Here is a 26,212-nt window from a genome sequence, read left to right as displayed (position 1 = left end):
GCCAATCCAACGTGGGATTTTTTCAAAATAATGCTTAATAACAAAGTTGAAATTCGATCTTCAACTGTTAATATCTTCTAGAAATTTTCGAAAAAGAAATTTTCAATATTTTTCTGGTACTCCCCAAGGGAGCCTCTATCACCCCTTAAAAGGAATGACGCCAATTTTGAGTCACCTTGTATATAGACCCCTGGGCTTTGCTGACACAGACGTGCTCTTTTGGCTTTTGGACTCTATGTTTAACTTTTCGGCTTAATTGGCGGTCTTTTTCTTGTTAGCTGCGATCTTGACTAAAATTTTGTTCAGCTCTAATTTATGATCTAACCCTATATTGCGCGATGTCAAGGTTCTTAGGTCAAGAATTTATTTACGTACAATTTCTCTGTTGATTATTATGTAATCTATTGTTGAATGCTCACGCTGTGTATTTTGCTACGTGTTCTTAGGTTAATGGAAAAAAAGGTTATGTTTATTCTTAAAATATATTTTGAGAGCAAATTTCGATAAGATGTTCTCCGTTTCGATTTTTTATTTCTTCATTGAATTGTTGTTTGATATTGTCTATGTTATTATTTTCACTCTCGCATTAAAGTCTCCAAGTATTACGGTTTTTTGTTCCTCTGTATCTTGTTCAGTACGTCTGGCAAGGTGTTCTGAAAAACATACTTTCAAATAGCATTTACTATTTTTATTATTTATACTAATGAAAATTGTTACTATGAAATAAAACATTTAGGAATCCATTTTCATCTCATTTATTTTAATTTTTTTATCGCTTTTTGCAACGTTTAAGCAGTATTGTTTTTGTATTGTACTATGATGATGATTAGATTAGCTAACGGAAGCGTTATTTTGTAAAAGCCCTATAAATAGCGTTAATATTAGAAACATTCTGTTGCCCTGAGTCTGGTCCTAGTTCCAGTATTGTTGCAATAATTAATTGATCATTCATATCCATAGTTTTACAATTATACACGAGACGAGTTGTAGAGTCGTGCAACAATAGTTTGCGTTGCTTTAGAACAAGTAGAGTTTTACGGAGATGGCGAAAGAAAAAATATTGTTTAACATTCTCCCACAGTCTAGGACATTTTTAATAAAGTTCTCTTCATTTTTTCATCTTCATGTTCATTCATTCATTTTTTTAAATTGAAAACCCCTTTTGAATATTTCCGGTCACGCTGTAAAACCGTATACAAATTGAGATCACGTTATATAAATATATTTTGAACTAAAAACAATAATCGGAGCAATATTAATTTTTTTCTTTTAAAATCGAATAGTTCAATGTCATCGAATTAATAGCTCAATGTCGAATTTTGTTTGTTTTACAGTCTTAATATGCGCGTTTTTTTCTCTGCGTTCTAAGCGATAAAAAGGTCATAGACCAGTTCAAATGCATATTAAATTATTGAATTGTGTATTTGATTCGTGCACAATATACTCGTAAGTAGCTTAAAGGATGTGAGAAGTAATCAGTGCAGAAGCAAATTGCTTCTTATTCTAAAACAAGTTGTTTCCAAATATTCCAAAATTAGTTTTTATAAAAATGTTTTTCTCCGCGTGTGCGTACGCATTGTCCAATCTGTTCCGTAACATGTCGCCACTAATTTAGTAACTAATGCCATGCTTAAAAATCAATTTATATTAGCTTGTGCCGTTACTACAATTAAAAAAACGGGATTGGCTATACATTTAACGAGTCAGGAAATTCACAGTATTTGCACGCAAGAAATTATCCACACGCGCCTTGAGAAGCAAGTGATAATTAATAAAATCACAATCATCGCAAAATTTGTTTTCTGATTTTCGGTTTCGATCTTGCGTTCCTCGTTTTTATTTTCATTATAATTGGTGGTTTTGTATATTGATTTACTTTGCATATACGTTAAACATACTGGGTCAATAAATACGGTTCAGCGTACGCTAATTCATTTAATAACTTTGTTTAAAGTCTGCTTCATGTGATGCTTGCACTATTTTTTAAATACTGTGTTACTCAGACAATTCTTACTTATAAAAAAACGAAAGGTTTTTTCGTCTCTGAAAAGTCTTTAAGTTTCGTCTCTATATGCTAATCCCAAAATCTATTAAAATAAACATACCCAGAGTTAGAGTCTGCTTTCTCTCTGCTTCTACAACAGTTCACCAATTAATTTCCTTACCTACTGCAAGACGTATAATGGGTAGAACTGGTATATACAGGGTGTCCCGTAAGCTCATGATCAAAAGGGTACTTCGATGTTCTTTGGACCAAAAGAAGACGATCTGACCTAACTTTTATTAACAAAAAATATCTGGCTACTCTGCTATTGATGGTCAAAGTTCTTCAAAAAATTGATCTTTTTTGAAATACCGGGAGAATGGTGCGATGTATTTTGGTGAAACTCGCTGTGAATTTGTTCTTCAACTTGTTCAACTCATTTTTTTTTATTGATGCACTAATAATTTGTCCACAATTTTGAGCTCTTTGTAAAATGTTGAACCATTCACAGTTTTTGCACATCAAAAATATATCTGTTTTCTTGCCACTTAACAATATTATACATTAACTGCAAATATCCGCCGGGTAAACGCGTACGCGTTCACGCAAGTTGTCTTCGCTAAACCCTAATATTTTGACCATGTCGATCACTTCTTCATTAGAAAAGGCTATTCGAAATAATTTGTGAGATTGATTGACAATTAATTTATGCCTCATTTCGCGATATTTGCAGTTAATATCTAACATTGTTAAGTGGCAAGGAAACAAAATTTTTTTTTTTCGAAAAAACTATGAATGCTATAAGATTTTACCAAGAGCCCAAAATGATTTGAAACCGAAAAAATAATGATTTGAAACCGAAAAAATAATGATTTGAAAATATGAGCCTTACATAAGAACAAATTCACAACAAGTTTTACCAAAATAGATCGTACCATTCTCCCGATATTTAAAAAAAGATCAATTTTTTTAAGAACTGTGACCATCAATGGCAGAGGAGCTAGCCATTTTTTGTTAATAAAAGTTAGGTCAGATCGTCTTCTTTTATATAATAAACGGTTGCAATTGAATCAAACACAAAGTAAGTGTTTATTAAAAGTTCAGTTTATTTCTGATAGGGTTTTAATGCAAATCGGAGACGCAACCAATAAATTTAGCTTTAGGATTATTTCTATTATTATTCTAAATTTGAGAAAAGTCCACGTGTTCATTGAACGAAATTTTATCTATTATATCCTCATTTAATCATGTTCAATGCATGTTTCCTTCGCTGTGACATGCATATCATCTTACGTTGTTGTACTATATGATGTACTATGTGTATGTTGTACCATATGATATGCCGAATTGAACCCACCCTGTCACAATTTTTTTAGTATTAAATTTAAATTTCGTTACTTTATTACGTTTATTACATTTTTTTTTATGTAATGGCTTGATCCCACAAAATGTTAGTTGTAAATCCCCATTTACAATAATAGGTTTAGTTTACCAAATTTAGATTACCACAGTCTACGTAACCAGGCGGTTACTGCTTTATTAAGTAATCCCTAAAGCTAAAATTTTTATTTTATTAGTGCAATAAGATAACCTCAGCAAACGCAAAGCCAGCTGTTACTATAGCCTAACAGTCTACTCGATAATTACAAGTAATATTAATATTAGCTATTAGAACTTTACACTTTATAAATGTTTATAATATTAAATTATTAATCATATAAATATTAGGGATTTTTCAAGCTTTTGTTTTCGATTAACTGTAAACAGTTGCGTTGATAACATGGATTATCCTCTATGGGTAAATTCTTTCTTGAGAAAAGTGAAAGTTAAAAATAATTCATCGTTTAGCTTCACTAGATGCAAAAATATGACAATTATGTGGGAAAAGTATTAGTATGTGGGATTAGCATAAACTGAAAACTTTTCATTTCCGTGAGAAAAATACTGTTTTTCAAAACCGCTTCAGCTTAAATATTACATTAGTGCTATGTATAAAAACAGTTTTAAGATTTTGCCAATGCACACAATTTACATCACTCAACTGTTTAGACTTGCGAATGCCTATAAGAAATCATAATTTCGAAAAAATGTGGTAAATATTTAAAAAATCTCGCAAACTGTGAGAGATATCGTCTTGAACCAAGTACACATTTTTTGTTTAGAAAATATCGTAGAACGAAATAAGGCCAACAAAAATGCGGTGTTTTAAAACCCAAAAAATATCTGGTGTTTTAAATGGCTCCAGACTATTGCAGCTGGCGCCCTCTCAGATCTACAAGCTAGGTAATGGGAACTTTGAATTTGCCGTTCTAAAACACTCCTAAAGACAAATTTTTATGGTCATAGTAAAACTGGTTATGAATCTATTGAAAATAAGCGAACATTTTATTTACTCTTTAACGCCCTGTTTCTCGGAAACTATTAACTTTCAGACAAGACAACAACAACAATAACAAGTAACGAATTTGCTTCAAACGCAATACTTTTGTCTAGACTATATGTCAGTCAATTTTGTCCCATTAGTTGAGGTCACTCTGTATATGCGTATAATAAAAAACTATTAGATCACTAGATTTAAAAATTAAAATCGAAAAAGCGATTGACTTAATTAACGAAATTAAAATAATCAACAAAAAATATTTTGACAACTTTGTGGATGTAATACATTTAAATCGATTTATAATTGATAACGTTTGGGAAATATTTAAATACTGGTCAATTAACAAAGTAATTTTCGGTAAACTCTGTTGGACAAATTCCATTGGTTCCAACGCCTGGAATTATCAATTACAAGCTTTCATGAAAATTGACCGTAATTTTCACGCAATTAATGGCCAGTATCTGAGATCATTGCCTTCATAATTGCTGCTTAGGCCCTGTAATGAAAATATGTATCTACTGTATGTTTTATTTGATTATTTTGTTAAATTCTCCTTAAAAAAAACCGTGTTTTTTCCTCTGCACTCTGCATATTTTATTTCGGTTCTCTATTAAGAATTGTGTATTTTTCTTTGTAGCTTTTTCTTCCAAATGGATTAATATTTCGATATTTTTTGAGTAAGAGTAAAAGAGGTTAACCACCCATCACATATATGTATGGCTTGATTGAATGAAATATCAGTATCTCTTAGAATGATGGGTTAGTCAACAATTTCGGCCAAACATTTTGCGTTTATCCTTTTGCGAGGCTGTTAACATTGACCATTAGCGGACACGAATGCGCCGATGAACTGGTGGCATCGTTTAAAATATAGAAGTTCGGCAATTCCATAAAATCCGCATTTGGTTTTCGAACCTTCCGATGAAAGTAATTCGGTTGAACAATTTTCTGGATTTATTTTTCCCGGTAACATTCAGTGTGAACGTGTTTTATCTACAAATTGTTCGTGTATTTAAACCATGAACATCTCAGTTACATGATAAAGTTAAATTCAGTTTGTCGTTTCTGCTAGCAAAATGGAAAAAGGACCCATAGATTCTTTGCATGTGTGCAAAGCACTGGATATTGAATTTAATAGTTTATTACTGACTGTTAGGCAAGACAAAGGTAAGTTGTGGCTTTCATTAGAAAAATTGACATATTTTTCATCACTCAAAGAAAATTCACTTTTTATTTAACTTAATTAATATTCCTTAAAACATTTTGATAATATAAGGAATAATGTTTAATATATTACGGACATAACACAGCTTTTGGAAGTCGATCATTAATTTCCACACATAATATTCCTTTAAAAAAACCCTCCTGGAATTAAGAGAACTTTGTTAAATTATAAAAGAAATTCTGATCTGACCTACGTGGTATTGGTAATAATTTTATATTATGTCGAAGTAGAAGTAACTATTTCAAAACATTTATTATATTATAGTGATAAGCAGGCATTATTAGTTTGTCACCCAACGTGAGTGGCTATTTAATTTTCGATTAGATACTAGGATTGTTTTGATATAACATTTATCCTCATTTCAAGTGTTCTTGGCACTTACTTGATACATTTGAAATAAAAATCTGAATTGAACTAGATTATAGAGATTTCCTGACTTTTAATTTTGAGTCTAAATTAAGATTGCCACAAAAAAGCGCCCTAATTTTTAACATCTATTAAGCTTATTCGAGTATACAAATTTGTTCAAAACAACAGGTACTAAACAAAGACTTCAAATAGCACACCACTTATTAACTTGTAGATTAGTGTCATCAATCTAGATCGAAGGATGGCTGGCTGATTTCATAAACAAAATTCATTGTATGTATATTTTCAATGCATGAGTGCTAAAAGGTTAAATTGATCGTTCTCATTATGACGCCAAATGTGGTTCAAATTCAGACCTGTTTTACATGGCGCTTGTGTTACATTTAATAAAAAAATTGTACAACGATATACATCCTCCTTAATAAAAAATAATTATGTTATTAAGTGTTTAAATTTACTAAATTAAATTTTATAATTGCAATTCTAAGTTTGCAGTAATCGGAAAGCAATTTATGAGTGAACGTAATGTATAATTACATACATGAAATTTGTCTGGCGATACAAAATTTTCAATATTTCGACCGACTACAAGAAATGTATGTTTTACTTTCTCTTTGGCAGAGAAACAATAAATGCTTATAATTTATGGTTTTTATAAATGGTGTCACAAGCACTAGAAAATTACTTACTTAGTCAAATATGGTAATGTATTTCAGTTGACAAATTAATCCAATTGCATAAAAATTCGCACGTTTTCTTCGAATGGGTAAATGTCACATGGAGTATCAACATTATTTTAATTAATTTAGCAGCATATACAAATAAAAAATGTCTGTTTTCACCATATATTATGAGGTAAAACTTTAGCTTCATAAGTCAATGTATTGATTATAAGTTATGCTTTTTTTTAAGACTTAGACCGTAATTATTATAAATGCCTCAATTAAATTGGTTTTATAACAAGCGGAAAGCTATAGCTGCGGAAAAGTAACCATGACCGAGTGTTCTGTTTTCACATATTAGTCTTTCCATTTAACTATGCAAGCTTATTTTTATGTTTAGATTTCAGATGATTAGTTGCACATTGAAATAAATATTTGTTAAAGCTACTAATTATACCATTGAAAAATCGCTCTTTTTTTGTATTGAAGCGCGTAATTAACGGACTTTTTCAAGCCTTTCGAGGTACATTCAGTCTAGCGCTTTCGACTTATTCAGTCATCATCAGAGCCTCTACATTACAGAAAATAAAACGTTTAGTGTACTAATGGGTGATACAAAGGATATGGAAAACAACTCACTCGTCATTTAATGCACAATTGATACCGTTGCGAACCTGTGAGCATCCTCAACTCCATAAGTTAAAATAAAATAACAGCACGAACAGACGAAATGGGTTTAAAATTGTCTAAAATGGGATGCAAGGGCTAATTGTTTGATCAGTATATATTCTGAGAATCAAATATTCAATATGTTCCTAACCAGCAAGCTAATATTTTAAGAGACTATTTTTCTATCCCTTATTTTCTCATTAATTATGTTTCTGTGTTGTAAACGTTCTAAACTTCGCAATACAGGGTGCAAAGATTCCGGACGAAAATAGGTCTTTTTTTATAACAACCGTGATATTACCACAGATATCTTAAAAAAATTTAGTACACATCTTCAATGATTCATGAGGGTGGCGTTCTGACGGGTTATGTACCTACTGGATATGTACGCAAAAAAACACGCTTCAAAGGTCAATCAACACACACCATATTAGAATTTTAGAAGGGATTTCAACAACAAACAACAAACAGAAAAACGAGTTTAACTTCCTTTTAAGATAGGAGGTTTACATGAATCGCTAGAATGTATTAATTATTAACAACTCTAACATTGACTATAAAAATTTTTGGAGTTGGGAGCCTTCACGTAATGTTAACTTGGGACTCGCCGGTTAACTTGGGACTCGACGGGGTTTGCCGCTACCACTTCAAAAAGCAGGGTAATCTGTATGTAAATGATTTTGGAAACTTACATAACGGAAATCAGCAGGAGCATGTGTACCAGATTCCATGTCTAAATGCAATTCGTACATCTTCAAGCAACCCAGATAGTTTTTCTTCGAGAAAACGTAAATAAGATCGCTCTCGAAGGCGTTCTGGTAGAGTCTAAGATTATTACTAATACCTACTCATATTATAACCGAAAATTGTTCCCGAAAATAGATTTCGGTTATATAATTCGGATTTTCTCCTAACTATACAAAATTCACGTGTGACATCATACGTCTGACGAGAAAAAATAATTTTTAAAATTACCATATATTTTTAAGCAAGTTTGTTCTTAATTTTCTTGCAGTCGATTTTATTGTCGCGATTTCGACACAACAATCCTATCACATTCAGCAATTTGATCCGGAAGTAAAATAATTTATATTTTTTAAGCCAAAATCATGCGTTGCGTATAAAATGAAGATATCCAATTTGCTGTAAAACGAATGTCAATTTAAAAATTAATTTTATTTTAAGAGAAAGCAGAGTGTTGTATCGTTTTGGGGTACCGGTATAGATGCGCTTGGTGAAAATAAAATTGCTTCCATTCCAAAAAAATAATTTTGAGGCATTGAAAAAGTGTACTCGATTAGGCAAAGATGTCCAAAATCATATGATACTCGTTGATTAGATTACGTAAACGTTTACATGCAGGTTTTATCTGAGAATGGACTCAGCAATATGTAGTAATAATATACAGGCTGATTCAAAATCGCTGTCATTCCTTTGAAGTGGCTATAGGGACTCACTTAGAGAGTACCTACGACAAAAATAAAGAAAAAACATTTTTCGAAAATTTCTAAAAGATTTTAACAGTTGAATATCGAATTTCTACTTCGTATGGTTACTACAATTTCTAATAAAGTAACATTCACGTAATAATAATTAGGCAGATTCCTTTGAAAAACGTTGTTGCTATCTTTCGGATCTAATTTTTGCAAACATTTCAGTTGTTAATACGAATTAATTGTTTTACTCTTTTTCCTGTACTCCTAAAACACCCCCAGACAACACTTCCAGAGGAATGACGTCAATTTTGAATCACCCGGTATGTATATAATATACAGGGAGGGAACACCCTGTATACCTTTGCTAATTTAGTTTAAGATTCGCGTTGCCATTATACTCTATACTAATGTTTCTTACACATTAAATCTTTCAAAATTCAACACCAACTGCTGCCTGATTTCATATTACTTTACCGGGTCAGTTCATAGACTCATACAAACGAAAGATTCGCAAATATTCTAGTCTTTACAATCGTCGTCCAAACATGTTCACTTTAATGTGCATTGTCGATTCATTCTTAAGAGGACTGCATATGTTATAATTTGTAAAATTCCAAAGCGGGATTCTTAAATTCAATTTCGGAGACGCAAGTATGGTATTAGTATAACATTAAAATATCAGGTTTTTCTAGATTTTCCCGTTGTTGAAGTTAACAGGTAAACAACTATTTTCTTGTGATTTTATCAAATACTCGCCCTGCTTTTATAAAATATGGTTTCCGAATCCTTGAATTCGTATAAAGTTCAAGGTACATTGGCTGCATTTACCTCGCTGGTTTTTGTCCCTTTTTTCACTTTGAATATTCAACGTTTCTACTCTATTCTATAAATTGATGCTAACAATTTTAAAATTAAAAAAATCAACGTATATATTTTAAAATGATTTAAATTAAAAAAAAAACGAAGTTTAAACTTTATTAATTTAACGCCCATAAGCAGAACCTTTTATTCAGCTCTTTGTTGGGTTCTGGACCACGTCCGTCAAATTGGTATGTAGTGGTGCTACTGGTACACTAAAGAGATTTTAGTTTCTATTAGCAAGAGTAGACCTGGTTTGAACACTTTCCATGCTAGCTTTAGTAGGGTACTAGAATGTTCAAGTGAAGGCAGATCTGAAATAAACACAACCATAAGTACTCGCAACTATAGATGACATAGTTGGAAATAAATTAAATGAAACAAAAATTGTAAATGTCGACATCTGTCAATAGAATGCACTTTCGATTTAAAAGACCAGAAACTGTGTCAACTATCTTTTCCATATTGGCAATATCAGTGTAATAACTGAAAAGCAGATAAATTATGAAAAAGAACCGAAATATTGTAAAGACTAGTTTATAATCGATTCGCTAGGATTTAAACAGGTTTGAGTTAAAACGCAAACTATGTATTCATTATCTACAGGCATTCGAATCTGCACCTGCAATAATAGTTATGTAAAGATTTTCTGTCCAAAACCAGATTGCTTTGTTTCAGATCGTCAATTTCGAAAATTTCAAGGTTTAGCTTAACATACGGACGAAACTATGGTACAGAACGCCAAGATCAGTTCTGACTCTGATAATTAAATTTGGGTAAATAGGTATTTGCTATACCCTGAAAAATTTGCCATTATATGCGTGTAAAAAAGAACTCGCATTCCGAGGAAGGTCAACATAAAATAACTAATAACCCATATTTAAATCTAAATTGAGAGTATCCTACAATCCTATGCACAATTTCAAACACAGATACCTCAAAAGCTGTGCAAACTAACATACTGCTAATACCCAGGCATATTTGCGTATGTATTTTTTGAAACCATCTTGCTTATTTTCATTTCTCAGCAGAACTTGCGAGCGATTTATTCAAAAACGTTTGCCCTAGGTTTTATTTAATTTATTCCGTACTTAACAGAATCCCCTAAAAACCACATATGGGAAAAATAAATTGTGGGACCTATATACAGGGTGAATCAAACTCGAATTTTCTTTGCAATATAACCCACACTGTATATTTCTTTTGAGATATCAATATAGACGTTTATTCATAATTAAAATGTTCCCAAGATGTAAAAGTTTTATTATTTAATTATATTATTATTTATATTATTTAAATTATGTATTAATTATATTATTTAAAATATTTAATATTGAATCTGAAACAGATACCAAAGTAGAATAACCATCTGATATGAATACTACATAAATGTGTTCGGACCTGAGAGATCATTTTGACCTATTTTTTGCGTATTTGCTTTATCAAGTAGCGGCAAAAGTACCTTTTCAAAATAAAATATAGAAATCACGACTTGTCATTTCAACGTATTAATTAATTCCTTTACGGATTAACTAAAGTCATTATACTTTTCTTGTTAATACATACTGGTCAGATTTTTTACAGACATACATTTTTAGAAGAAATTCAAAAAAAATGTTTTATTCGGCTTTTAATCGGAACGTAATTTCTCAATAATTTAACTTATTCCCTAACCGTTTAGATCGATCAATCATGCTAAGTACTAGTTATAACTGTGTTTTAAATTTTGCATTATAATAGATATAATGGTTCGGTTCATTTTGACATAGGCAAATTGCATTAAAAACCGCTCATTAAACTTTTACAAATGATTAACTTTTAATCAATGCGTACAATAACGACCCACAATTAATCAATTGGAAAATTTGCCGTGTTTCTGTGGATATCGTTGAATATAAATCATATTTTGAAGTTTGCATTTTTGATATACTGGGTGTCAATTTAAAAACTTCCCACCCTTAATATCTTTCTTGCAGTTGAAAATATGAAAAATCGGAAAGACGCGTCAATTTTATTTGTAAGAGGACCCTTTAAGTTAATATTTTTAGCCTTCTTGTTTCAACCCCGGGACGGGTCACCTTTAGGATCTTAAATGGGAAAGGGGGTCAACTGGCGATTCAAAGTTGTAGGAACAATTAAACTGGCCTGCATTCAAATATTGGCTTTCAGGTTAGTGTTTACACAAAAGCAATTGTATTGGGTCTCCTTGTAATACAGATGATTAGAAGAGTAGGTTACACATTTAAAATCGTTGAATAACAGGAAGAAAATCTAGTTTCTTGTCTCTAGAAGTCATGCATTCTTCATTCACACTACTTCATCCACATACAATCGAACAGGGTTTACGAATGATGTGGTTGGCTTATTGCAGACAAAAACTGGATTTGCGCTTAGTTTTGCTAACTCGCATGTTCTAAAAGGTGTAAAACATATTTGTGGCATACGTTTGAAACGTTTATTGAAAAATGAAGTACACACCATGAGCTTATGAATGGAATAAGACATCGGACCAATGACCGCCTCGACTTTCCTGGCACAGTCGTGCTCTTGACTCTTCATGAAATTTTCAAGGACTGTTACGCTTAAATTTTGCGGTATTTCAGAGATATAGAGTTGAATTTCATATTTTAAGGCTTCAATCGTTGTTGGTTTGTTCACATAAACTTGTGACTTAAAAAAAACCCAAAGAAAAAAGTTGGCTATCTCCAAAACGAGAAATAACACGACCAGGGAATGAGTCGTGCAGTAATTCAACAGTTTCTCTGGCTGTATCGCATGTTGCACCGTCCTGTTGAAACCACATGCTGTTGAGATCCATGGTTTTCAATTTTGGCACAAAAAAGTTAGTTAAGATTTTACGATAACAAACACCACTCACGGTTAATGCTTGACCAACTGCATTTTCGAAGAAAAATGGCCCGATGATTTCTACAGCCGACAATGGACACCAAACAGTGACTCCTTTTGGATGCATCTGATTTCTGAACGATCACTCGTGAATTTTCGGAATCCTAAATGCGACAATTTTGTCGACTAACGAAGCCATCAAGATGAAAATGGACCACGTCAAAATCACCGTCCAATTTTCGTTGTTCGATCTTCCGGCTTTAGCTCTTGAGGCAATTCAACTTTGTACTCATGAAGCTTCGAATCTGTTATTAAAATTCGATGCATATTGGTTGTGGAAACATGTATTGGCTGACAAAGCAAATCACTTTCTTATCAACATCTGCCCATATGTAATTCAATATCAGCTAAAATTGATGAAAAAATATCACAAATACAGGATTCTTTGTCAAATTGACCTAACTAACAATTTTTGTCTAGCAGTCGATAGGTAGCCAATGATGATATACCGAATAGGTTCAAATATAGATAAGTTTCCGAAATTCCAAAAAATATCGAGAACTGAACAAATAGGTATCGGAAAGGGGCAAAGTACAATCAGAGCAGTTTATCGAACAAATGAAAAATTGTTGTGTAAGTAAGAAGAGACTCGGCAGCCGCGTGCTTGGCTTCTCAAAAGCCTTTGACTCGAATACATTTGAAAAGAGGATAAATTATCTCGTAATGATCACGAATGATACAGATGTTCATAAATGGCGGCCGATCCTGAGCGTCACGTAATAATTGTACATAATTGTCATTCTTAAATGTCGATTTTACATCAATTCGTTGCCATCTGTACAGAAATTACTTAAAATATTTCAGCATGCATTCACAACAAATCCCCCGAACCTGTTTACCTGAGAAGCTCTTTACATAGATTATCTTACAATTAGACATCCAGCACCCGTTCTGAGTCGGACTTTTTCGATGGGAGTTAATGAATGGTTTTCGCAGAATATTTACATTTCGCTTCCCTATACTTTCATGCCATGTTTTTAATATCGTTATTTTGATAATGTTATTACATAGTACTAATCCGTCGCTCAACAGTCTGTGAAACGAAATTATTCTCCAACATCATCCAAAACGTTATTCTGAACCATGTTGAAGCAAGTTATGTATATTTGCATTATACAAGATCGCATTGAAATAGAACCAAACAAATATTTTATTAACAATTTATATAATGTACTTTTTTCCAGAATGCAAAAAAATAATTCGAGGTGTCACCGGGACTTTTAAGTCTGGTGAACTTACGGCTATTATGGGCCCATCAGGCGCTGGCAAAACATCTCTACTTAACATTCTCACAGGTTACCAGTAAGTAATTTTACCGAGGTTTTAGAACCAATAAGATTATACGATACAATTTGCTAATTGCTCTAGGCAAGTAGGAAGCTTGTATTACTATTTTCAATGATTGTAATTAACGAGAGATACATGACATGTAAATATGTGATGTTTTCCAATTTATGACGATTAATTTCTTAAAAACTACCTTTTAGTTAAGGAAAAGTTTAGTTTTTAAAATGTTATTCTAAAGGATAATTATTTCTTAATGCCTAGTTGTAAATTCAAATGTAATTTGGATAAATTTAGTGTTAATAACTGCGTGATGTTTCATTATAGCAATATGTATATCTGCCTATATATTTTGCTTAAAGGTAGATTGGCGAACACTATAGTTTTCAGATATTTTATTTAAATTTGGACTGCAGCTAAGTTATACAAATAATAACTTTCATATACAGATCTATTCAGAATAAATAGCAGAAAAATATCTTAAGAATTTTGAAACTGAAAAGTTTGAAAATTGTACTGTTTTTAAAAATCATACCTTACGTTACTACTCAAGTGCAGTTTTATAACAAATAAATAAAAAATCGACTAATACATAGAGAGTGTCCCAAAAAAACGAGTTGAAACAGTTGCTCGTTTTAAAAGGTAATAAATTGTCTAATTTAATTTAAAAAATACACGGTCTTTTACGTTAAGATGCTAACAGATGAAATTTTGATTACCTATTGAGTTAAATGCTATTATTTGAATACGATATTGCAAAAATATATACAAAATAAGCAGCATCTATCAGTCTGAGTTGTATTAGGTAATTTTGACCAAAATTTGACGTGAAAACTCGGAATATATCTTGAGAATTAGGCATTTAACAATAATCCCCATGGTTGTCTCTAATAACCTTAATATAATTTATTTTATTTTTATAATAGACAATAAGAGCATAATAATATGCAAATTATTCAATTAAAAAAATACAACAATGGGTTAACTCTAGTAATTGAAACATCATGTACAATATGTACATCACAAAACATTTTTAAATGTAAGACCTTGGTAGGTCCCCGTTTATCCATTAAATGATAATCTCTGAAAGTTAAAAAGACACAATCTTTCATGCCGTATAACCTGAATAACCTTGTATATGGACTCGTGCTACGAACAACCAAGTCTGCGATGCCTTTTTAAGTCATTTTAATATCGAACTTTTCCGAGAAAACTGTTTTTAACTTCTCAATAAAACTCATATTAACATTGCAATGTTAATATGATTACCGACTGGTTTTTATGTATTAAAAAAACTTTCGCTTTTAGGTGAAATGAATCTCTATTAGGTATGGTACTTAAAACAATAGGTGATAACGGATTATTTATTAATTCGTTTTTTTAATTTACTTATATTTGTAGCTCTTGTTATTTCTTGACTCATGGAACTCAATAATCTGACTTTAGTTATCTGATTAGAAAGCTGTATACAGGGTGTCGCAATAAGGATGGTAAACGGCTGTATCTTGGAAAGTATGTGTTGTAGAGTGATCGAAAAAAAATTGATAAAAAACTTGACGAAAATAATTTGCTGGAAATTGTTTTGAAATTTCTCAGATGACCACTAGATGGCGTAATAGCAAACGGTATTTAAAAAGTCGATTTTATACAGAACTTGTCTCTATAAGTGAAACATCTAGTAAGTTTAGTCAAAAGATCATAATAAACCGTACTACTTTTCTTATGAACTTTTTTCTTAACTTGTCAAATAAAGCGTAGGGGGAGAGTCAAACCGCTTAATTTAAAGAAACCTGTAACTCCAAAACGGCTTTACCGATTTCAAAGTTTTTACCAAATGCTACCATCAAATTATGTTACACGCATTCGAAAGCAAAACAATTTCTCGAACCGACTTAATACTTGTAAATAATTAGGGTTCCCTAATTCAAATAATTAAAGTAGGAATTGTCCCTATAAGTGAAACATCTAGTAAGTTTAAAAATAGTGGGTAAAATAAAACAGCATTTTTTCTTCCAAAGCCTATTTTAATTGTTTGAATTAGACAACCTTTATTATTTTCATTTCATTTTTATCCCCGCGCTTTATTTGACAAGTTAAGAAAAAAGTTCATAAGCAAAGTAGTACGGTTTTTTATGATCTTTTGACTAAACTTACTAGATGTTTCACTTATAAGGACAATTTCTGTATAAAATCGACTTTTTAAAATACCGTTTGCAATTACGCCATCTAGTGGCCATCTGAGAAATTTCAAAATAATTTCCAGCAAATTCTTTTCGTCAAGTTTTTTATCAATTTTTTTTTCTATCACTCTACAACACATACTTTCCAAGATACAGCGCCGCTTACCATCCTTATTGCGACACCCTGTATAAATACCAAATTTAAATTAAGTTCTGGCTGTTAAGAGCTGTTAAAAGATTCTTCTTGTCGAAACGTCTGAGAAGTTGGTCTTTGAGCAAATCGTATTAATTCTGTAGTCAATAATAAAAAACGAAGTGTATTAATAAAACTATGTACGTATTAACAGAACAAAAATTGGTTCTTAAAATGTTTTGTCATCAATAAAAGTAATAACCCGTCGTCTGAAATCACTACATCAACTTTTCCTATCGAGTAAGAACATTTGCAAACTGTACCAGCAAAATACTTGAAAACTGTGAATGTATATACAAAAATTACACTCAAGTTTTGCTTCAAGCCTCATTTATCTATATACTTTCAATATTAAAGTTTAACTGTTCAAAGTTGTTAATTCAAAGTTTAACTGTTCAACGAGACTTGCAACCTAGCACAAATAAAGTAAGGATCGGCATGAATGTTAATTTGTATTCTAAGTTGCAATTTTAAATACAATACCTCATATACATTCATGAAAATATCGAAAAGCATTTTCAAATGACGAGTAAACAATAAGTATGAAAAATATTATGGCATTGTTCAACCTAAATAAATTTTCCAAAATAGGTATTTATTTCTTTCGATACGTTTCAGAAAATCAGGCGTCGAAGGGGTGATCAAATGCAAAAATGGGAAGAAAACCAAAACCGGTTCTAGTCAGTACAAAAACGATTCCTGTTACATTCTGCAAGATGATCATCTTATTGCATATTTCACAGTTTACGAAATAATGTATTCAACAACTCAATTAAAGATTAGTGAACAGTCAAAAGAGAAAAATGATCTTTTGGTGAGTAGTTTTACAATTTTGAAGCAATTGGAAAAAAGTTGAAAAACTGAAACTTACAAAGAACTGTGCATCTTAGTATGAACTGAACGAAGGAAAAGTTATTTGCAAAGTTGCTTATTAAAGTGCATATGTATTTTTAGATAGATTCCATATTGACTACTTTAGGACTAGAAAAGACAAAAAATATTCGATGTGGAAACTTATCTGGTGGTCAAAGAAAACGGTTATCAATAGCTTTGGAACTTATTGATGATCCACCAATTTTGTTCTTGGATGAACCTACAACGTACGAGTGTAACAATCAAATCAATTATTTAAATTCTTCATATGCTTTTTATATTTCAGAGGCTTGGATAGTAGCTCGTCCAATCAATGTGTCCAAATGTTGAAAACTTTAGCAGAACGAGGTCGGACGATAGTTTGTACTATACATCAACCCAGTGCCTCCATGTACCACCTGTTTAGTCATGTTTATATTATGGCAAAAGGAAAGTGTGTATACCAAGGGGCCCCGGAAAATACGGTGCCCTATCTTGCTTTACATGGCTATATTTGTCCTAAATATCACAATCCAGCTGATTTCTGTAAGTAATTTGCACGTATTACTCGGAGAAATTAGTCATTTATAGTTGGCTCAGGATTCGGTTGTGGATAAATAATATACTTTCCTTCTAGCTTTAATTACTTATTTTTTTTGTTAAATTTGATATAACCTGGCAGAACTTGAAAATGTTTTAGTAAATGGAAATTCTACTTAAATCTGTTATAGCTCAAGGAAATAAAATTTTATTCTCACATTACAATAGCATTGTAAGAAGGTTGTCATCACATTATTAAAGGCCATCTCCGAACCTTTGATGAACAAATTCTTAAGCTAATATTATTGTTGCCGAACTTCAGCTAATAATTACTAGTACAATGTTATACGGGTTAGGACATTTTCGCAACATGCTAATTAGCAAATATTGATGCACAAATTGTATAGTTCATCAGTCTTTGGAAGGTACCTACGAATATTAAATATGTGCCAATATTGTCTTGAGTGCATGTTGTAATGGATATTTGCTTGCCACATAGATTGATAAAAAATGCGGGTTAGCCAATGCTTTTCTTTGTTATAGTATTAACTAGGTATGAGTTCAAGGGCAACGGTTTTACGTTTTGTAAAATATTGCATAAATCCCTCAAACTAATTCTATAACTCAATAATTTTTGCAGAATTTTCCTAAAAATAATTTTTTTTAGTGCTGGAAGTGACCAGCGATGCCAGTACTCAGGATATCGATAAATTTGCCATAGCAGCCACAGAAACTAACTGGAGATCTAGTATTAATTCAGAAAACGGTAATTTCCTGTTTAGAGGAGTCTATAATCGGTATATAATAAATACTAATTCGACATATGTTTCAGATAAAGTGAGTGAAAAAGAAGTGGACATAAAAAGGCAAAGTGATAGTTATGATTATCCAGATGTAGATAGATCTAAAAGGCCACAGTCTCAATGGAAGGTATTTAAGGTGCTACTAAAGAAGCAATTTATCCATCAATATAGAGACTGGGTAAGCATTTATGATTGGACAATATTGTCCAAAATCATTAATTTTAGCATACATTACTCCTTCACAACTCTTCTCAAATAATCTACTATTTCTGGGCAATTGAAATTTATATCCCAAGAGAATTCTTTAGAATTTCAGTCAATCTCTTTACTTGCAGCTTTTTTAGGATGCTTTTTTAATTGACGCTAATTGAATGCTGAACTAGTCTCATCAATCATTTGATAAGTAATAAACGAAATTGTTGCATTTGAAAATTGTACTATAATTTTGTACTTATACTGATAATTACTTGATTAATACGTTTTTGTTTTTCAGACGGTAGCCAAATTAAAATTAGTAGTTCACTTCTTAGTAGGCATATTCCTGGGGGTAACATTCCAAAACTGCGGCAATGACGCATCTAAAACGCTTCAAAATTTTTCATTTTTTATTACCGGCGTTGTCTATTTGTGCTACACTTCGCTAATGCCTGCAGCCTTAAGGTGTAAGTATTTCCTACTACATTTGATGACACATTTAGATTAGAAAAGTAGGTTTTGACTAGCGGTTATTTTTGAAATACCGCTTTGTTGTTGAGCCTGGTCAGTTAAGATTTCTGTTCGCATCTGTGGTAAATATTATTCAACATAAATCAACACAGGATGATATTAACGACCATCTATTTTATTGCTTTAGGGATGAGAAATGTACAGATGGAAATTTAGTGAAGGTCGCTAAGCTTAGTAACATTTAACCGAAGAACAATGTCAACAACTTTCCGAAACTTCCATATATTGATAAAGTTAGATTAGTCAACTAATCGCTATAGTGTGTCATTTTTTGCTCTTAAAAAGGCACAATATATAAAATAATTAATACACAATATGTCCCTGTAAGAATGAAATAAGTTTGGAAAAGTTTTTAAAAATTAATTCAACACGAAAAGATATTCTTCATAAAAAGTTCGGCTAAAATATTTATGAATAATGAATTGTATGTACTTCGATGATTGATAAAATATGTTCAAAACCATTAAAAAATAGATATGAAAAAGCGCAACTTATCGAAATAGGTATATTTATCTCCATCAACACATTTGAAGGTAGTGATAATAATCTTGAGGGTGGCGTATCAGGGTATTTATTATTGGTCTATGCTGGCGTTCCTGACATTTCAACTTTATTTTCATTTTGCTCAATTTACATGACGTTAACTTCGCCGATTTACCTGATAGATCAATTTATAATAATATGTCTGAACTTCGCTTCCGCTGCCAGAAAACATATGTTTAAAAATCGTCGTCGAAAACCCGGTGTAAGAGCCAACAAGAAACTTGCTTTGTGCAGTACATAAAATGCTATGTTCAGCCATTATGTTAAAACTGTTTTAACTTTAGTTAAAAATTAACGGAATATTTCTGAAAGGTCACAGCAAAGCTTGGGAAAAACAGTAAACATATTAGAACACGTGGCGGGAAGTTCGGAGTAAATAAGGATAAAACGTAATGTGTTTCATCTAGCGGGATAACTGTAAAAGTGCATATTACAAATAAACGAAAATATTTTGAGCAGCACACTACTTCTTTGGTTAAAATCTTCTGACTCTGTCCTACATATTTTTAATTCCGAATCTTTAACTCAGAGCATTCACTAATAAATCACACCAATGTCTGCTGGGTTTCAATGGTTTCAAAATCATACGTGTTTTAAAATTCAAAATTTCTGTTCTTTTTTGTGGTAGAGGGTGTTGGGAAAGCAATACTGACTTGTTCTAAGAATAGTCGGGCATAGTTCCTCCGGTTTCTGAAGTAATAGTTCAGTTTTTTACACAATTCGAAAATTAATAGCAAGTTAAATTTTTGCTTGCCACTTGAAAACAGTAGGTCACATTTAAGATAATCCTATATTTTTGTCGATATGCTTTTAGAATAGAAATTCATTGAATCAAGAACACAGGAAAAAGAGCAATCATTTCATTGGATGCTCTAAGCACGCGAAACATTTATCATTAGCCCAAACAATAGACCACAAATATTAAACCCAAAAGCAGGCACTGAAAAGTATTTGATTTAAATGGAGTTTTGCTCCTATCTTACTAATAATCATCATAAAGTAAACCCAATAACTCATTTGATATTCTAGTCCCACAAGAACTGAAGATAATCAAAAAAGAACATTTCAACAGATGGTACAAACTGAGAACGTTCTATGCCGCCTTTCTGGCAGCTGATTTACCTATGCAGGTAAACAATAGTATTTTATCGTCAAATTATCGCTACAGAAATTTTTTGACATGAAGCTTACTGATATTTTTTGCAGGTTTTACTTGCTGTATCTTATACGACAAGCGCCTACGTAGCAACATCACAACCTCTGGAATTTAGGAGATTTTTCATGGTTTTACTTATTCATAGCCTTATCGGTCTTGTAGCTTCTGGGATGGGCATAATGTTTGGATCGTTAGTTAATCCTGTGGTTAGAATTATTTTAATTTATAAACATTTAACTTAAATTAATGCACATGTTTTTTTTGTAGAATGGAACTTTTATAGGAGCAATTTCAACAGTCACTATGCTTAGTGTTGCAGGATTTCTCTGCTTTTTCCCTCATATGAACACTGTGTTCTATTACGCTTCCAACTTGTCCTACTTCAGTTTTTCAATGGAAGGACTTTTGCAGGCTGTCTATGGTTACAATCGGGAAAAACTGGTTTGTCCAGAAGATGAAATATTTTGCTTGTACACAAGTCCAAAGCAATTTCTTACCGAACTTGGCATGGATAAATTGCCATATTGGGTGGATGTTGGATGGATCACTGGATATTTTATTTTGTTTCGACTGTTGGCATATTATAGTTTAAAGTTCAGACTGAAACATTTGTAAAAATGAGCCGGTCTATGAGAGAAAATGTAATCACTTTCACTTAAACGCTGCATAAATTGTCGATATTAGGTGTTAGTCAAAATTAACTAGTATTGCAGTAGCTCTTACCAAAGAAGCACTAGGAACTAGACTACATTTAATATTAAACTTAAAATATTGCTTTCGAAAGCACCGGGTAATTAACGATAGTATGATCTGCTTGTTCTGAGGTAAACAATAAAGTATATTTTTTATATTTGTAGTTTATTTCAAGGGGCTCATTTGTTTATATCGTGTTAGTAGCAGGCAGATCGACAGATCACTATCAAGCTAATTATGGAATCAGAATATAACAAACCACCATCTCATCGCAAAAACACTTAATAATAATTATTAATTTGTTATAGAAAAAATTAAACCAAGCAAAATTTAAAAAAGTTTAACTGCATAAGGGGATGACGTAATAAGACCATCTGAATTACAACTAGCAAAATTCTACCAAAATATTACCTACTTTTTGGAAAAAATTTAGTCTATATTTAGATAAGCGCGCTTACGCTTCAGTTACATACAATTTGTGTGAAACACATTCAATAAAGAAATAGTGCTGTTGCAATTGAAAGCGTCTCATACTCATTCTTCAACAACACAAAATGTGCAAAACAGTCCAGTTAGTTCTCACCCAAATTTTGTATCTTGTTGACAACAAATACAATTTTTATTTTTCCTCTGCGAACGAAATGAGCGTGCAAACGCAAGATTTTCTATCAGTACATTTGCTGAAATCTGGCTTGGGCAAGCAGCCAGTTCGTGCAGATGGCTTGAGCGTCTAAACCCACTTTACGACCTATTTTAACGTACTCCCCAGAATTCAGAGCTGATATATCAACAACGACAAAAATATTCTGAACGACTGAAATTAAAATAATGAAAACCATCAAGCGCGTTACCCCCAGGGACAGAATAAGGAGTTGGAACATCAGGAACACGCAAGAGCAGCTGAACAGACAATGTGGAGAGAATGCCATTTAAAAAATGGACAAAGTGGATCAAATCATTAAAACCAGAGACAAGGGATAACAAGAGACAAATTATTTCTTGTGTCTGATTAAAATAAATCTCGCGAAGGTCGGTAGGAATACAACCTAAAAGATGGTATGACAGCTGTGACTCAGCATCACAGGAAGAGTCCCGAAAGAGACTAAACGCAACGAACTAAACAGGTCTAGGTCCTATTAAAGAAGAAGACGAAGAAAAACCTACTTGAGAATTATTTTTTTAAAGTGAACTATTATGATCTATCGATTGGTACTGCCTAGTAAGATGAAAATCGCATGAATACAAAAATAATGAAAATTGCGAAAGAATCCAAGATTAGTTTCATTATATCAGCAACGAGAATAGGTACTTAGACATCTGGACCTTCTGGATAGTAGATAATCACACACTAATTAAAGAACAGTGTGCCTTGGGGAAAACTGTAAAAGCTTGACGTGAATTCTACAACAATGTCAATGTCTGAACACCCGAAATGTTTTGTGTCATAGTGTCGTGACGTTAGTGTCACATATCAAAATTGTTTGATATACGGCACCGTATGTCACCATGACACTGCCGATGTCTCGGTAATATTTTGGCATTTCTTAAGGTTATCAATCTTTGGCGCTATATTTTCATTTCCTTTGAATTGAAATCATGTTTCCTTTTGACTTGATTACAATTCTGGGATATTACCAATCACATCCATGTCTATGGGATAAATCAGTTGCCGATTATAAACAAATAGATAGACAAAAACGTAACCAAGCAGAAGAAGCGCTTCTAAATATTTTTAACTTTTAAAACGCTAAGAGCTATAATAAGATTCGTTCGCGGCACGAATAATAATGAATTTTGAAAAGTAAAAAATTCGATGTTCGAGTTTCTTACACATCCGCTACTGCAGATAGGAGTTTCGCCATCTTGACAAGAGTCTTCTGTCGCGACAGTATGGGTTGGTGAGCGTGAACACCTAGCACCATGATATCGAATGTCGAAAGCTGTCACAAAATTAGATGTCACCGTCTGAACAAGCCTGAAGAGCTCGTTCATACGGTGACATTAATGTCGTGACATCTATTGCCATCCACAACAGTGGCATTGTCTGAACAATTGAAGGTCACAGTATCGCGACATTAGTGTCACATCAAAATAGTTTGGTATACGACATCGTATACTGGTGTATCACTGAATACCGTCACGGCATTAGATGACACGACATTAATGTCACCGAGTGAACGAGCTGTAAGGCTAACTACAGAAGACTCGACAACTGTCTCAGTACTTACAGATTCAAATTTACGAAAACCTAGCTAATTGCGATTTTGATAAAAGTAATCAGCAGGTCTTTATTGAGCTTTTTCTCATATCTATCAACAATATTTCTACGGATAACCACATGCATTTAGCTCTTAACATGGACCATAGACCGGTACTAAACTTAATAAGGTAAGATATGCAAATGATATCATAATGTTTTCAGATAATCCTCAAGCAGTACAGAGTTTGAAGGAGAGGGTGACTGGAATTAGCTCACAGTACGGCTTGGGAATGAACGCAAACAAAACCAAACTGCTCATAGTAAGAAAAAGGAACATCACGGAAGACAGTTTTTACATCAATAACAGTAGAATACAAAGAGTAAGACAGTACACATACTTGGAGCCAATCATTAACGAGAGATGGGACAATCTGTTCATTAAGACGAGCTCGCATTTTTTAAAGCCATAATCTATGCTTAGACATGAAGCTTAGACCTTTGCGTTGTTACGTTTTCTCGGTCCTTCTAAATGGCGTGGCAAAATGGCTACTCACTAAAGAGACTGCCAGGAGAATTGAAGCGCTCGAACTTTGGCTGTACAGGAGAATATTGGCAATATTTTCGACACAAAAAATTACCAACAAGTTATGCGACGGATGAAAAAAGAACCAGAACGGTAAGATACTGTAGAATGTCGGAAACTTTAGTATTTCAGTTACACAATGAGGACCCCAAATAGATACGGGCTGCTACGGGAAATCCTACAAGGCAAAATTAACACGCAACTACACGCAAAAAATATTCGGATATGTAAAACATCAAGCCAATATACATGTGCCAATATACATTGTTCCCCATGTGGAGTTCAGCCCAAAAGAGATTAAAAATCAGACGCACAATTGACTTAAGGAGTGTAATTCTTCACTTATATATAAAATACAAATCCGCTAACACAACAGTGGCACATGAATGCATCATAACTTCAGGGGCGAACCAGCTTTCGAGGGGTGGGGGGGACAGTAGTAGAAATTCAGTCTTTTGTTGTTTATGAAAATTGAAAAATTATCGTTAGTCGACATAAACCCAGCTACGCTTTGGACTACTAGCTTTCGACTGCTATTCAGTCACATTATGTAGTGCGACTGTTGCTAATTTTAAATGCTATTTAAGTTAAGCGAATGTCACAAAATTACTAGTTTTTCAAGAGTTTTCAAGTGTTGTATATCAGTAGTTTTATCAAGTAGTTTTATATCGACGCATAGTTTAGTTTGAGTCACTAAAATTATTTAAATATTTACTAAATATAGTTTAAAATACAGACTCACAGTTATTATCAGAAACCAACTAAAAAAACTGGGACAAAATTATTTCTGTAATGCATATTTTGGTATGATCTATCAAATAAAAATAAACCTTCCATAATTTTGAATGATCTATTGAAGAACGCACGCAATATAAAACTGATATAATATATTAAATGATTTTGAGATAAATTATTGGGTTTTAAGATTATGTCTTTAAGAAGTATGTTATGTAGCGATAACAATAAAAAAAGTAATTATTTTGTTGGAAGAATTTGACCTACATACTGAATAAAAAGTGGACAACTGTTGACCCACTGTGTATATCGATTTTGCTGCGGTTACGAGAACCAACTAAGGACTGAAATTATGCAATGGGCCTCCATGATAAAGGGTGTTAGTTGGGGGTGTTGGTAAAGTAATGAGATACAATTGACCACATAGTAATAGAATGCTGACTCTTCTAAAGATGAATTTGGACCGTTTAGAAAATAAAATTCCTATTGTTTTGGACTTTAATGATCCAGCATTCCCTGAAACGCTCCCCGATGTCCACGTGAAAAACTTTCCCAATCCTGGCGCATGCCTGGATAGAGTAGGTTTCCAGTCAGATATCTATTGAAAAATTGCGTTTGCGCCTTAACAAAAGGGAAAGCTTCATGGAAATCATTTTACGTATAAGGTCAGAGTATTCCATGAGTTTCCATTGCCAGCGGCTGTTTGTTGATATAATGTGACTGATATGAGAGCTCTTGAAAGTAAGTGTTCTAAAATATTTTGAGTCTTGACTGCTTAGGAGTGTTAGCTGTAATGCGTTAATAACCACATTTTAAAAGTATAGTCGAAAAATCAAATATGCAGAAGTTGCAGCTTATTTAGTATGATCTACTACCGCACTATTTCCGTAATTGAGGGTGCGGGTTTTTAATCGGCGTTTGGGTTTATCGATTCAATTACTGGGAGAAGAGGTTAATTGTTTATGCGATTTATCTGTCAGTTTGTATTATTAAGTTCTTCCATTTTAATTTTGTAAACGTAGTGATTTTCTACAAGGAAAATGTTTAACCGTTAGATATACATATTTATTTCAATCAAACATGCAATATCTATATGACAGCATTGTTCAAAAGGAAATCTAGAGAATGATTGAGAATATGTTGAAACTAACAACTATATAGATATTTGTGCATCTATAATGACCATTTGATACTTCAATGGCAGGAAATCAAATTGCCCGTTGCCATATATATA

The 26,212-nt window shown here is 32.5% G+C and overlaps 2 protein-coding genes across 24 annotated transcripts in view; both read left to right on the top strand.

The window, feature by feature from the left end:
* LOC109543824 (ATP-binding cassette sub-family G member 1) overlaps nucleotides 1-21,615 on the top strand; it is a 27,412-nt gene extending 5,797 nt beyond the window's left edge. For 2 of the 4 annotated variants that reach the window (XM_048665490.1, XM_048665488.1), the window contains exons 2-11: nucleotides 13,675-13,792; nucleotides 16,766-16,961; nucleotides 17,102-17,247; nucleotides 17,307-17,545; nucleotides 18,207-18,305; nucleotides 18,372-18,520; nucleotides 18,836-19,004; nucleotides 20,641-20,741; nucleotides 20,818-20,973; nucleotides 21,035-21,615. In XM_048665490.1, the coding sequence (XP_048521447.1) occupies nucleotides 13,675-13,792; nucleotides 16,766-16,961; nucleotides 17,102-17,247; nucleotides 17,307-17,545; nucleotides 18,207-18,305; nucleotides 18,372-18,520; nucleotides 18,836-19,004; nucleotides 20,641-20,741; nucleotides 20,818-20,973; nucleotides 21,035-21,382 (1,721 nt within the window). In that variant the 3' untranslated portion in view covers nucleotides 21,383-21,615. Of the gene's footprint in view, nucleotides 1-5,171; nucleotides 5,532-13,674; nucleotides 13,793-16,765; nucleotides 16,962-17,101; nucleotides 17,248-17,306; nucleotides 17,546-18,206; nucleotides 18,306-18,371; nucleotides 18,521-18,835; nucleotides 19,005-20,640; nucleotides 20,742-20,817; nucleotides 20,974-21,034 lie in introns of those variants that run through there. The other 2 variants (XM_048665485.1, XM_048665495.1) reach the window with 2 other exon arrangements.
* Nucleotides 21,616-25,555: 3,940 nt separating this feature from the next.
* Nucleotides 25,556-26,212, top strand: part of LOC109535703 (MAP kinase-activating death domain protein) — a 56,729-nt gene continuing 56,072 nt past the window's right edge. For 4 of the 20 annotated variants that reach the window (XM_048662367.1, XM_048662380.1, XM_048662386.1 and 1 more), the window contains exon 1: nucleotides 25,556-25,719. The gene's annotated coding sequence lies outside the window, so the exon portion shown is untranslated. The remainder of the gene's footprint in view (nucleotides 25,720-26,212) is intronic. The other 16 variants (XM_048662411.1, XM_048662327.1, XM_048662332.1 and 13 more) reach the window with 10 other exon arrangements.

This window comes from Dendroctonus ponderosae, unplaced genomic scaffold, assembly GCF_020466585.1.
Source record: "Dendroctonus ponderosae isolate FM_Combo_2020 unplaced genomic scaffold, Dpon_F_20191213v2 Dpon_F_20191213_1, whole genome shotgun sequence".
In the NCBI taxonomy this organism is placed as follows: Eukaryota; Metazoa; Arthropoda; class Insecta; order Coleoptera; family Curculionidae; genus Dendroctonus; species Dendroctonus ponderosae.
The sequence above is the reverse complement of the archived record's forward strand: the minus strand, read 5'-3'. Positions and strand labels throughout refer to the sequence as shown.